This window comes from Anomaloglossus baeobatrachus, chromosome 5, assembly GCF_048569485.1.
Source record: "Anomaloglossus baeobatrachus isolate aAnoBae1 chromosome 5, aAnoBae1.hap1, whole genome shotgun sequence".
Lineage (NCBI taxonomy): Eukaryota > Metazoa > Chordata > Amphibia > Anura > Aromobatidae > Anomaloglossus > Anomaloglossus baeobatrachus.
Genome location: NC_134357.1, coordinates 135,029,331 through 135,043,585, shown reverse-complemented (window position 1 = coordinate 135,043,585; position 14,255 = coordinate 135,029,331). Strand labels below are relative to the sequence as shown.

Genomic DNA, 14,255 nt, shown 5'->3' with positions numbered 1-14,255 from the left:
TTGCTAGTATAATGGCTTAGTAACAATGAGTTTGAGTGTGCAATGTAGGCAGACGTGCTGCAAATATCTTTGCACTAGTGGGACAATACAGAAGTCCAAGAGCCATGTTTAGGATGCCACTAAGTTTCCTCAGTGTTTTCTAGTATAATGGCTTAGTAACAATGAGTTTGAGTGTGCAAAGGGCTGGAGGGTACAGTGGCAGGGTTGTGGGTCTTGGTAGAGAAAAGGAAGCCTCCCTTTCTATCCCTCCTTATGGGGGAAATGCAGCGAGGAAATCCCTGACCTTAGCTACACAGACGCTGTCATCTTGTGTAGCTGTTAAAATCTGTTTTCACGGCCCTGACTGTCACCTATGGCTCTGACCCTGCCGGTATTAGCCCTTACAAGGGCTGAAAGAAACTTCTATCCCTATTCTGTATAGCGCTGTGTATAGAGCGTACACAGCTGTATCGGAGACAGGAGCTACGCCAGCGGTGACTGACACCAAGACGCAGAAGGCAGATAATGGCGTGCTGGAGGAAAATGTCCGTTTTTATAATGTAGGGACATGTGACATGGACATCCTATCACACATGCCGTTGCTTCTCTGGCTAAAAGTCCACTTAGCTGTGTGTGTGTCTGGGATTGGCTGACATGCTGGCCCGCCCCACTACACGCGTGCGCTTAGGGAAGGAAGACAAGGAAAAAAAAAAAAAAATGGCGATCGCCATTATCCAAACAGCAGTGATCTGAATGCGCTGTTCCTGCACACTATACACTGAAATTTCATAATAGTGTGAGTCACAGAGTGACTTACACTATTACAGCGGAAAGCCAGCTAGTAATTAGCTTGTCTTTTTGCTGCTAGAACCGTTCTCGAACGTATCTAGAACTATCGAGCTTTAGCAAAAAGCTCGAGTTCTAGTTCGATCTAGAACAGCCCCCAAAATCACTCAAGCCGCGAACTGGAGAACCTCGAACCGCGAACCTCTCTCAACTCTAATAATGAGATGGGATCTGCAGGGGAAAGAGGCCATAATGGGATGGGATCTGCAGGGGAAAGAGGCCATAATGAGATGGGATCTGCAGGGGAAAGAGGCCATAATGAGATGGGATCTGCAGGGGGAAAGAGGCCATAATGGTATGGGATCTGCAGGGGAAAGAGGCCATAATGGGATGGGATCTGCTGGGGAAAGAGGCCATAATGGGATGGGATCTGCAGGGGGAAAGAGGCCATAATGGGATGGGATCTGCAGGGGGAAAGATGCCATAATGGGATGGGATCTGCTGGGGAAAGAGGTCATAATGAGATGGGATCTGCAGGGGAAAGAGGCCATAATGAGATGGGATCTGCAGGGGGAAAGAGGCCATAATGGGATGGAATCTGCAGGGGAAAGAGGCCATAATGGGATGGGATCCGCAGGGGAAAGAGGCCATAATGGGATGGGATCTGCAGGGGAAAGAGGCCATAATGAGATGGGATCTGCAGGGGAAAGAGGCCATAATGGGATGGGATCTGCAGGGGGAAAGAGGCCATGATGGGATGGGATCTGCAGGGGAAAGAGACCACATGGGATGGGATCTGTAGGGGGAAAGAGGCCATAATGGGATGGGATCTGCAGGTGGGGAGAGACCACATGGGATGGGATCTGCAGGGGGGGAGAGACCACATGGGATGGGATCTGTAGGGGAAAGCAGCCACATGGGATGAGATCTATATGGGGAAGGTTGTCCGTTCCAATTTTAGCACGGCTCCTTTAGCAATAATTTTTAATAATTGTAGAAAAAACGTTTAATACAATATGATGGCAGTGACTGGAACAACTGGTGCTGGACAGGAAAGTGAAGGTAGAGAAGGGGAAGAAGGGAAAAGAGATTATACTTTAAATTACTTGGATTTTTTGGTTGCGGAAAGTGCGTGAAAATGGGTGTGGCTAACAAAATGGGTGTGGTTACATAATGGGTGTGGTTTTCAAATGGGCGGGGTTTACAGAGAACCTGTTGTTAAAAATTTGAATTCCACCCCTGCCTCTATGGCGACATCATGGAGCTACTAGATGTTAGAGACCTTGTGCTCCTCCGCCTTCCAATTGAGGAGGCCCCACAGATGACTAATAGGGTTTAGGTCTGGAGACATAATTGGTCAGTTCAGCACTTTTAGCCTTTGTTTCTTTAGCACGGCAATGGTCGTCTTGGGGGGGGGGGGGTCTGTTTTGAGTTGTTGGAATACTGACCTGCGGCTCACTTTCTGAAGCTAATGGATCATGCTCTGCTTCAGTGTGTCACAGTAAATGTTGGCATTCATAATTCCCTCAGTGAACTGTAACTCCCCACAGCTGGCAGCATCATGCAGCCCCCAACCATGACACTCCCACCACCATGCCTGACTGTAGGTAATATACAATTGTCTTTGTGCTCCACACCTTGTTGCTGCCACACAGACTTGACACTATCTGAACCAAATAAGTTTATCTTGGTCTCATCAGACCACAGGACATGGTTCCAGTAATCCATGTCCTCAGTCTGCTTGTCTTCAGCAAACTGCTGGTGGGCATTCTTGTTTGTCATCTTAATAAGAGGTTTCCTTCTGGGATGATAGCCACACAGACCAATTTGATGCAGTGTGTCGCGTATGGTCTGTGCACTGACAGACTAACCCCCACCCCTTTAAACTCTGCAGCAATGCTTGCAGCACTGCTACATTTTTTTGAAAAGACAACCTCTAGATATGATGCTGGGCATGTGCACTCAACTTCTTTCGTTGACCATGGCCAGGTCTGTTGTAAGTGGAACGTGTTGGCCACTGCGCTGCAGCTGAGTTTCAGGGTGTTGGCAATCTTCTTATAGCCTAGGCCATCTTTATGTAGAGCAACAATTCTTTTTTTCAGATCCTCAGAGAATTATTTGCCATGTGGTGCCATGATAAACTTTCAGTGACCAGTATGAGAGTGTGAGTGAGCGATAACAGCAAATATTACACACCTGCTCTCCATTCACACCTGACACCTTGTAACACTAATGAGTCACATGACACCTGGGAGTGAAAATGGCTAATTGGGCACAATTTGGCCATTTTCAATTAGAGGAGTACTCACTTTTGTTGCCAGCAGTTTAGACAATAATTGCTCTGTGTTGAGTTCTTTAGAGGATACACCAAATTTACACTGTTATACAAACTGTATACTGATTACTTTACATTATAAGAGAAAAAAATTACCAGCTCACCCACCTGGAGAACTACCAAAGAGGAACGGTGCAGGGATCAGGAAACAGCCAGACCGGGCTGCAGGCAATCACTGAACTTGTAGAAAAAGAAGGGATACAGCATCCATTAATTCAATTGGAACACGGATGCTGGATCCCTTCTTTTTCTACAAGTTCAGTGATTACTTTACATTGTATCAAAATATCAAATCTTCAGTGTTGTCCCATGAAAGTATATAATAAAATATTTACAAAAATGTGACTCACTTTTGTAATATACTGTAAATCCTCTAAAGACTATGAACAGTTTGGTTGGTATTCAATGGATTCAGTCATACAGAACAGTAGGACGGAAGTTGATTATTTGCATGATCATTTTCTTTCCCGTTTTGTAACCAGAGCTGTACTGAAAATTATTTTTTTTAAACAATGAATGACATTGTTTTATTAGAGTATGGAGTATGATTATTTCTACGTTGACAGTTCTGCACTGTGTATTTCTTTAAGGCATACCAGAATCATTCCAAGGGCATCTGCAATATATATAAACCGATCATTGCTATGCCACTCTGAGAAGACTTCCAGATAATCCATTGAGAAATGAGAAATAGTTTAATATTTTATTTCGGAATCTGTATGACTCAGCAGGTGCTTACATGGTATTGTTGGCTGTCAGGCTCATATGTGCAGTTTTGGGGTCCAGATCCCTAGCTTGTGTGCCTAGCACTTGTGAGTAATTTTTCAAATTCCAGCTCAGCGTAATGTAAACATATGTTATGCTTCTGGTGGTTCTTTCTCCTCAGCAAAGCCACATCTGTATGCTCTTTTTGTTCTTTCTCCACCGTATTTTCAGATTACATAAACACAGACTTGGCACAAGGCATATAGGAAAACAATAAATTTTCAGAAGTTGTGATTTATTGAAGGCAAATGTTAATATAGCTCAAAGCCATCATTTGCTGTTTCAACTGCTTCTACTTTTCTCAGATGTTATTTCTCCTTTTTCTTCTTGTAACTGTCTCATTTATTCTGCCATACGTCATCACAAGGTTTAGAAACTCAAATTTTAAGACAATTGAGAGTTGAACATATTGATTTTTATAGGTACATACAACACGGTTTACTAACTCAAGTGCTTTGTGAAGCTCCGAGCCTGAAAGAAAAGGGTTGATGATGGATATATATTAATTTACACATGTAACAAACTATATATATATATAATCTATTGCATTTCATTATCCATCAACCTACAAAAAAAACATAGTCTTTATATAGATAGTATATTACTTGCCTTCATGCTAGACCTTTTCTATTGTAATTTAGCAAATTGAACTTTTGCCATTTGAGTATGATACATCAGATTCTGTATAGAGGGGATAGAAACTGAATAAAAATATAAATGCAACACTTTTGTTATTGCTCTAAGGTTTTTCTATGTGCACAAAAGACCTTTTCTCTAAAATATTGTTCACAAATTTGTCTAAATCTGTGTTAGTGAGCTCTTCTCCTTTGCCAAGATAATCCATCCACCTCACAGGTGTAGCAAATCAAGATGCTGATTAGACAGCATGATTATTGCATATGTGTGCTTAGGCTGGGCACAATAAAAGACCACTCTAAAATGTGCAGTTTTAATCACACAGCAAAATGTTACAGATGTCACAAGTTTTGGAAGTAGCATGTAATTGGCATGCTGACTGCAGGAATGTTCACTAGATCTGTTGCCTGTAAATTGAATGTTCATTTTGGTACCATAAGCCATATCCAATGGTGTTTCAGAGAACTTGGTTGTACATCCAACCGGCCTCACAACCTCAGACCATGGGTGACCACACCAGCCCAAGACCTCCATCTGGCATCCACACATCGCTGTGTTTAAACCCGCAGGAGCAACATACATCTCCTTACCTGCGTCCCGACGGCAATGCAGACGGGAGAAGGTGGGCGGGATGTTATGTCCCGCTCATCTCCGCCCCTCTGCTTCTATTGGCCGGCCAATTAGTGACGTCGCGGTGATGTCGCTGTGACGCCGAATGCACCTCCCCCTTGAAGAAGGGATATTTCGGAAGTCACAGCGACGTCGCCGAGCAGATATGTGCGTGTGAAGCTGCCGTAGCGATTATGTTCATTACGGCAGCAAACACCAGATATTGCATGTACGATGGGGGCAGGTACTATCCCGCTCGGCATCGCTAACGTGTAAAGTACCGCTAACACTGCAAATTTTAGAGTGGACTTTTATTGTGACCAGCCTAAGACACAACTGTGCAATAATCATGCCGTCTAATCAGCATCTTGATATCTCACACCTGTGAGGTAGAAGGATTATCTCGGCACAGTAGAAGTGATCACTAACTTTTGTGTGCATAGAAAAAGTCATATCTTAGAGTTCAGCTCAAGAAAATTGGGATCAAATCAAAAGTGTTGTGTTTATATTTTTATTCAGTGTAAAAAACTCTACACACGCTTGATAAAATGAGTTTATTGTTGTGCATGATCTGTACAATTTAATTAAAAAATAAACTGAATTCTTCGTGAGTATATATAGAAAATAAAGAACTAAAATAAGATGATTGCATAAATATGCACACCCATAAACTAAAACTGTGTTAAAGTCCCTTTTAAATTTATGATAGCATTCAGTCTTTTGGCTAACAGTCTATCGGCCTAGTATATATAGAATTGGCAAAATTTGTTGAGTCTTTCTAGCAGTAGTTCTCCAAATCTGTCAGATTGTGGGAGCATCTCCTGTGTACAGTGCCCACTTCAGGTTACCAACAGCTTTCAATTAGATTCAGGTCTTGGCTTTGGCTGGGCCATTTCAAAACTTTAATTTTCTTCTGGTAAAGTCATTCTTTGTTGATTTGAAGCTATGCTTAGGGTCAATATTATGTTGAAAAGGGGAAATTTCTCTTCATCTTTAACTTTTAGCAAAGGCCTGAGGGTTTTGATGCAAAATCTGCGATATCTGAAATTGTTCAAAATTAACTCCAGTTCCAGCTACTGAAAAATAGCCCCAAAGTATAATGCTGCTTCCACGATGCTTCACCGTAGGTATGGTGTTCTTTTGGTGATGCTCAGTGTTGATTTTGTGCCAAACATAACTTTTGGAATTGAGGCTAAAAAGTTTATCCTGAGCTCATCAGACCATTACACACTTTCCCACCTGCTTTTAATAGACATGATGTAGGTTTTGGCAAAACATAGCTGGGCTTGAAACTTTCTATGTAAGAAGAAGCTTTCATCTTGCCACTCTACCCACTCAGGTAGAAAACTCCAGAAAACATCTACTACTAGAATATCTAAACTTTATATATGATATGTGATTGGCTAATTCTGAAAACAATTGCATCTCCAATTATACCCACTTATGCAACCACATTATTTCAGATTTTTTATTTTTATTTTCCCACTCAAAATGATTTCATTTTGTTTCTCAATTGAATTGTACAGGTTATGGGTGACATTAAAGGTGGAAAAAAGTTCTGAAATGATTCTTCATGGTATGATTTTTTTTTCCATGAAAAATCCTGGCATTTAACACAGAAATGTAAACCTTTTATATCCACTGTATATCACAATACATTAGGCATGGACTCAGGGTCGGACTTGGGTGTGAGGGGCTCACCAGGGAAATTGCCTCTAGGGGCCCGCACTATAGCTACCATAAACGTTTTTATTACTTGATCATTTTCGGCTTCTCTCAGTATAACGTGCGCCTATTCGCAAACTCTACAGTGCGCAGAAGAGCCCTGTCCTGTGCCTGCAGATAGCACAGGATTTCTTGTAGCATCTTATTTATTGTAGTTAATAATGGAATCTGTTATTTACAGTCAGTCACAATTTTTCTTACACAGAGACATTCTTTGTCCTAGGAAAACCACCGAGTCCATCAGCCAAATAATATTCAAAGAGAAGCAAAATGTTATCCAGCACCTTCACATGGAAAAGATTACTAAAATTAATCCACCGATGCCGCCATCTATATGGGAAATCCCCTATAAGGCTGTGTGCCCACGATCAGTGTTTGCAGCATGTTGGATGTAACATGATTTAGCTGCATCCAAAACGCTGCGTTGTACAGCACAAGCACAGTGGATGGATTTCTACAAATCCCATGCCCAATGTGATTCTTTTTTCCACTAGGACACTAGGAGTACAGGATAACGACACTGACACTGGGGGGACAGGATAATGACACTGAGGGGACAGGATAATGACACTGGGGGTACAGGATAATAACACTGGGGGTACAGGATAATGACACTGACACTGAAGGTACAGGATAATGACACTGCCACAGGGGGGACAGGATAATGACACTGACACTGGGGGACAGGATCATGACACTGACACTAGGGGTACAGGATAACGACACTGATACTGGGGGTACAGGATAATGACACTGACACTGGGGGGGGACAGGATAATGACACTGCCACTGGGGGGACAGGATAATGACACTGACACTAGGGGTACAGGATAATGACACTGACACTGGGGGGACAGGATAATGACACTGACACTAGGGGTACAGGATAACAACACTGACACTGGGGGGACAGGATAATGACACTTAGGGGACAGGATAATGACACTGGGGGTACAGGATAATAACACTGGGGGTACAGGATAATGACACTGACACTGAGGGTACAGAATAATGACACTGACACTGGGGGGACAGGATAATAACACTGACACTAGGGGTACAGGATAATAACACTGGGGGTACAGGATAATGACACTGGGGTACTGGATACTGACACTGGGGTACAGGATAATGACACTGGCACTGGGGGTACAGGATCATGGCACTGGGGTTACAGGATACTGACGCTTGATACTCGGTACAGGATAAGACACTTGGGGTACAGGATAATTACTCTGGACACTTGGTTCTTTTCCTCACCACCCAGTTTTTCTATGTTCTGATAGCCATCTTGTCTTCAGCACTCAGCTTTCCCATGATATCAGAGAATGGGAAAGCTGGGAGCTGGGGAGCGAAAGACAAGATGGATATCAAAACATAGAAAGGCTGGGTGATTAGGAAAAGAGCCTCTTTCTCTCAGCTCAGCACCAAGCTTTCCCATGATTTCAGAGAATAGGAAAGCTGGGAACTGGGGAGCTGAGGACAAGATGGATATCAGAACACTGAAAGGCTGGGTGATGAGGAAAAGAGCCTCTTTCTCTTAGCCCAGCATCCAGCTTTCCCATGATATCAGAGAGTGGGAAAGCTGGAAGCTGAGGACAAGATGGATATCAGAACACTGAAAGGCTGGGTGATTAGGAAAAGAGCCTTTTTCTCTCAGCTCAGCACCCAGCTTTCCCAATCCCATCCCATGCTCTGAGTGCTGCTATCCCTCTTTCCCTAATCCCTACTCATATATGGTTACTGTATGGACTGCACTCATGTCATGCAGCAGGGACAGGTGCACACACCCTGCACCCCCAAATCACACACCCAGCACCCCCAAATCACACACACCCTGCACCCCCCAAATCACACACACCCTGCAGCTTCCAAATCACACATACCAAGCACCCTCCAAATCACACACACCCTGCACCCCCCAAATCACAGACATCAAGCATCCTCCAAATCACACACACCCTGCACCCCCCAAATCACACACACCAAGCACCCTCATGCCCTGCATATCTCAGACAGACTGGCTGTACCCCAAATTACCCCTCTCTCAAACGCACTAAAACCCCATTTAGTACACACAGTATCCCTTAAAACCCCTCTGTCACAGTCTAGACACCTCATATGCCACTCACCCTGCCCCCCGTTCCCCTTTCATCCCTCATTATCGTGCTCACATTTTTATTGGTCAGCAGCTCCTGTCCGGCTTCTCCCACACGGTCGCATGGGCATGACATCACCGCAGGTCCTGCTGATCCACCACTGAATGCATCTTCTTCCTCTCAGAAGCAGCTTCTGTTCTGCCCCTGCTGCACTGCAGCTCATAAACTCCGGGTGCCTCCAGGTCAGGACCGCCCCCTCCCCCCCTGTAGCTACTGGCGCTGTCATAATCTGACTGCTGCCTGCAGTGCATACAGTGTCATCACCTGTTGCGGCGGCCCGACGGTCTAAGGATCCGTGGCTGCAGGTGATGTTAATACACTTGGCGAGGGCCCCTGCAGGGTGCCGGGACAGCTTAGTTTGACACAAAAGTCGGAGTCTACCGGGGGTTTCCCCACTACCCTGGCATGCCAGACCGACGCTGCATGGACTTACATATTTAGTGCCAATGACAGAATCACATCCAGCCCTGCAAAATCATGAAAGACCTTCATAGAATGCTAATGGTTTTGTTGAAGCAACAACAATCACAATTAAGGTACCGTCACACATAACGAGATCACTAGCGAGATCGCTGCTGAGTCACGGAATCGGAATAGCGATCCCGTTAGCGATCTCGTTATGTGTGACATCTACCAGCAATGAGGCCCCTGCTGTGAGATCTCTAATCGTTGCAGAATGGTCCAGGCCATTTTCTTCAAAGGTGATGTCCTGCTGGGCAGGACACATCGCTGTGTTTGACACTGTGTGACAGGGTCACAGTGACTGCTGAGATCGTTATACAGGTCGCTACTGCGACCTGTATTGTTCCTGCATCGCTGGTAAGATCTGACTGTGACATCTCACCAGCGACCTCCCAGCAACTTACCTGCGATCCCTATCAGGTCGCATCGTTTTCGGGATCGCTGGTAAGTCATTGTGTGTGACTGGGCCTTTACACTTGTTTTATAGATAAAAAAAAATATTTACAAACATGCACATTAACATAATTGTACTTAGATATTTGTATAGTCAGATACCAATATCTCTGGTATTGTCACCTTTCTCAATACAGGTGGCCACAGGGATAATGAGCAGATAATGGAAATTATAGCAGCAACTGTCATAGGTTGAAAATTATATTCAAAGCATGGACAAGTAGAGAAATCATGATCTCAAATATTGGATAACCCAATATATTACATAGAACAAGAAAGGCAAAATTGCCACAAATTATAATAAAAAATATAATTCTTTATTAATCACATAATTATATAAAAGACAATCATACAAAAAGGTGATACACAATTTATTAATTAAATTAAGAGAACCATATGGTGAGGACAAAGAATTGGGGGAGGTTTTCCGACAATTCTTTGTCCTCACCATATGGTCCTCTTAATTTAATTAATAAATTGTGTATCACCTTTTTGTATGATTGTCTTTTATAAAATTATGTGATTAATAAAGAATTATATTTTTTACTTCAATTTGTGGCAATTTTGCCTTTCTTGTTCTATGTCATATTAATAGGGTAAGGTGTGATGAGATATACGCCTTAAGTTACAGTATCGTACATGTCAGATCTGAATTTGATATTTAGTATTTCTAGGAGATACGCTGTAGAGATGAACAGATCACTTTGCACAGCCCCAGTACATGGCCGTGGACTAGTACTCTGCGTAAAACCTAACAAATACAATACTATAAAAATATACTGCATGAGAATATAAGTATGATAAAGCACTCAAATAGTTGAAAAAACTAGTATTTTATTGAATAAGCTTGACCAGATATAGAACAGACGTTTCGGTCTAACATAGACCTTCATCAGTGTGCAGTGTAGATAGTCTGCTCAGCTTGTGAGTGAAATTAGAGCTGGTGTAGCTCACGGTGTCCACCGCTGTGTGGCTAAAACATGAACACCGTGAGCTACATTAGCGCTACTTCACTAACAAGCTGAGTAGACTATCTACACTGCACGCTGATGAAGGTCTATGTTAGACAGAAATTCCAGTTTCTTCAATATTTGGGTATTTGGTCTTTGCTATATACGGGACTGGATACTACTTGAACACCTACCACACAGAAGTGCCGTGTCTATCCACAACAATATAAATATTATAAAGACGTCCAAGTGCAAATGGTACTTGAATCTTTAGACCTAGATGCATTATAGTTTTTGTGAGAAAAAAATACAAATAAATATAACCTAGGGCCACTAAAATGTATCTAATGTTTTTTTTTTAAAGACCAGCGTATGGAGGTCGTGATTGTCCAGGTCCTACCTATGAATATCAGATGTGCAACACTGAAGAATGTCGAGGGCCATTTGAGGATTTTCGGGCTCAGCAGTGCTCACAGCGAAACTCTTACTACACACACCAAAACACCAAGCACACTTGGCTTCCCTATGAACATCATGATGGTAAAACAACTTAAAAAGTTCATGTCATTGTTCCATAATCTGAAGGGTTGTAATCCAATGCCTCTGATAAGCATTTTACTCGATTTAAGGGGTTTTCTCATCATCATAATTGGATAAAATTGCAGAATGCTTGTAAAATATAAGAACTTTGCAATCTATTGCTTATAAAAAATGCTATCCATCCTCAAGATCAGATGGGTTTTTAATTTCACTGTGTACCGCTCGTTGCTTTGTTTACCAGCCAAGTAGTTGTTGCAGTCCTTGCCTACCCAGCACATTCAGGCTGTCTCTCTTTACTATAACTCCCCTGATAAATCTTTTTACGAAATGTGTCGAGAGTATTTGAGATCATGATGTCACTAAACTGTTGCTGACCAGGGTAATGTGTGCCTGGATGTTTGAAGACCCCATCCCATCACTTCTGCTCCAGTCAAATGGAGGATCATTCTTTTATATTTATTTATATCACCAATAAACTATAGGTGACATTGTTCCATTGCCATTTTTTAGGTGACTAAATAGGCTAATATATATATTTTTTTTCTTTTTTCCTAGTAAATGCTAAGTTTTATATTTCTCTAGCCCTGCTGCCACACCATTTATTGGTAGATTTTTCACATTCAGATTTCGTTGCTGCTTTGGTTGCCAGCCACTGCTGTGGTTTATTAGAGGTGGCTGAATTCCTAGGCAATGAGGGCAGTGCTTGCAGGTTCTTTCTAATTGAGCTTGTAAGCATTTTTCCGAAGCTAACTACATCAACAGATACCACCAGCTTTAATACCCCTGTCCTTCTCTGATGCTGCAGAGGAAAAGCTGACATTGCTTTAAGAGTCATAGAGCATACAGGACCAGCATCTCAACTCTATCGTTGGCCCAAGCTGTTAATTATTAGGAGTGTACCCACCCCTGCCAACCAGGAAGCTGGGAGGATGTGGAGCGGTGTGTTACTTTATAGAAAATAACTATGTTAAGGTGTCAGGAGAGGACGTACATTATTTTCTGTTTAATGTCAGAAAATTTGGAGATAATCACATGGCATAGTGTTAAATGTATGTATTTCTTCCCACAATCCCACAGTTTATGACCCTTTTTTTCTCTACAGATGCCCAGAAATGTGAGCTTATATGCCAGTCTAAGGAAACGACAGATGTGGTGTTCATGAATCAGGTGGTTCATGATGGTACTCGGTGTAGCTACAAAGATCCTTACAGTGTTTGCGCCAGAGGAGATTGTGTGGTGAGTAGAGTTGAGCGCGGTTCGCGGTTCATGGTTCTCCATCCAGTTCGCGATTCGAGTGATTTTGGGGATTGTTCTAGATCGAACTAGAACTCGAGCTTTTTGCTAAAAGCTCGATAGTTCTAGTTACGTTCGAGAACGGTTCTAGCAGCAAAAAGCCAAGCTAATTACTAGCTGGCTTTCCGCTGTAATAGTGTAAGTCACTCTGTGACTCACACTGTTATGAAATTTCAGCGTATAGTGTGGGGGGACTGCAAATTCAGATCACTGCTGCTGGGATAATGGCCATTTTTTTTTTTCCTTCTCTTCCTTCCCTAAGTGCGCGTGTAGTGGGGCGGACCAGCATGTCAGCCAATCCCAGACACACACACAGCTAAGTGGACTTTTTGCCAGAGAAGCAAGGGCATGTGTCATAGGCTGTCCATGTCACATGTCCCTGCATTATAAAAACAGGTATCTGCCGTCTGGACGTCATTATCTGCCTTCTGCGTCTGGGTGTCAGTCACCGCTGGCGTAGCTCCTGTCTCCGATACTGCTGTGTACGCTCTATACACAGCGCTATACAGAATAGGGATAGAAGTTTCTTTCAGCCCTTGTAAGGGCTAATTACAGCAGGCTCAGAGCCATAGGTGACAGTCAGGTCCGTGAAAACAGATTTTAACAGCTACAGATAAGAGCGTCTGTGTAGCTAAGGTCAGGGAGTTCCTTGCTGCATTTCACCATTAGGAGGGATAGAAAGGGAGGCTTCCTTTCCTCTACCCAGACCCACAACCCTGCCACTGTACCCTCCTGCCCTTTGCACACTCAAGCTCATAGTTACTAAGCCATTATACTAGCAAACACTGAGGAAACTTAGTGGCATCCTAAAAGTGGCTGTTGGACTTCATTAGTGTCCCACTGGTGCAAAGATATTTGCAGCACCTCTGCATTGCACACTCAAACTGATTTTTACTAAGCCATTATACTAGCAAACACTGAGGAAACTTAGTGGCATCCTAAAAGTGGCTGTTGGACTTCATTAGTGTCCCACTGGTGCAAAGATATTTGCAGCAGCTCTGCATTGCACACTCAAACTCATTTTTACTAAGCCATTATACTAGCAGACACTGAGGAAACTTAGTGGCATCCTAAAAGTGGCTGTTGGACTTCATTAGTGTCCCACTGGTGCAAAGATATTTGCAGCACCTCTGCATTGCCCACTCAAACTCATTTTTACTAAGCTATTATACTAGCAAGCATTAAGGAAACTTAGTGGCATCCTAAAAGTGGCTGTTGGACTTCATTAGTGTCCCACTGGTGCCAAGATATTTGCAGCACCTCTGCATTGCACACTCAAACTCATTTTTACAAAGCTATTATACTAGCAAACTGTGCTGCCAGTTTAAGGGCCATAGTTGCATTGTCCGGGATAGTTATTGTTGTTTATTCTGCTGTCAGTAAAGGTAGACCACCGCTGCAATCTACACCACCTCTCAATTTTTACTAACACATTTTAAGTGCACAATCTTGTCGCAATATAAATGAGTGGCAAAATGACAGATGCTGGTGGAAATTGGAACAGGCGTGTTGGAAAAGGAAAAAAAGTTTGTGTCCGTGGGGAAGGTGGCAAAGCTCCATTAA

The 14,255-nt window shown here is 42.9% G+C and overlaps 1 protein-coding gene across 1 annotated transcript in view; it reads left to right on the top strand.

Annotated features, from left to right (window-relative positions):
- ADAMTS14 (ADAM metallopeptidase with thrombospondin type 1 motif 14) overlaps positions 1–14,255 on the top strand; it is a 305,508-nt gene that overhangs the window by 213,314 nt on the left and 77,939 nt on the right. The window contains exons 12-13 of the mRNA XM_075347232.1: positions 11,224–11,399; positions 12,502–12,635. Of these exons, the coding sequence (XP_075203347.1) occupies positions 11,224–11,399; positions 12,502–12,635 (310 nt within the window). The remainder of the gene's footprint in view (positions 1–11,223; positions 11,400–12,501; positions 12,636–14,255) is intronic.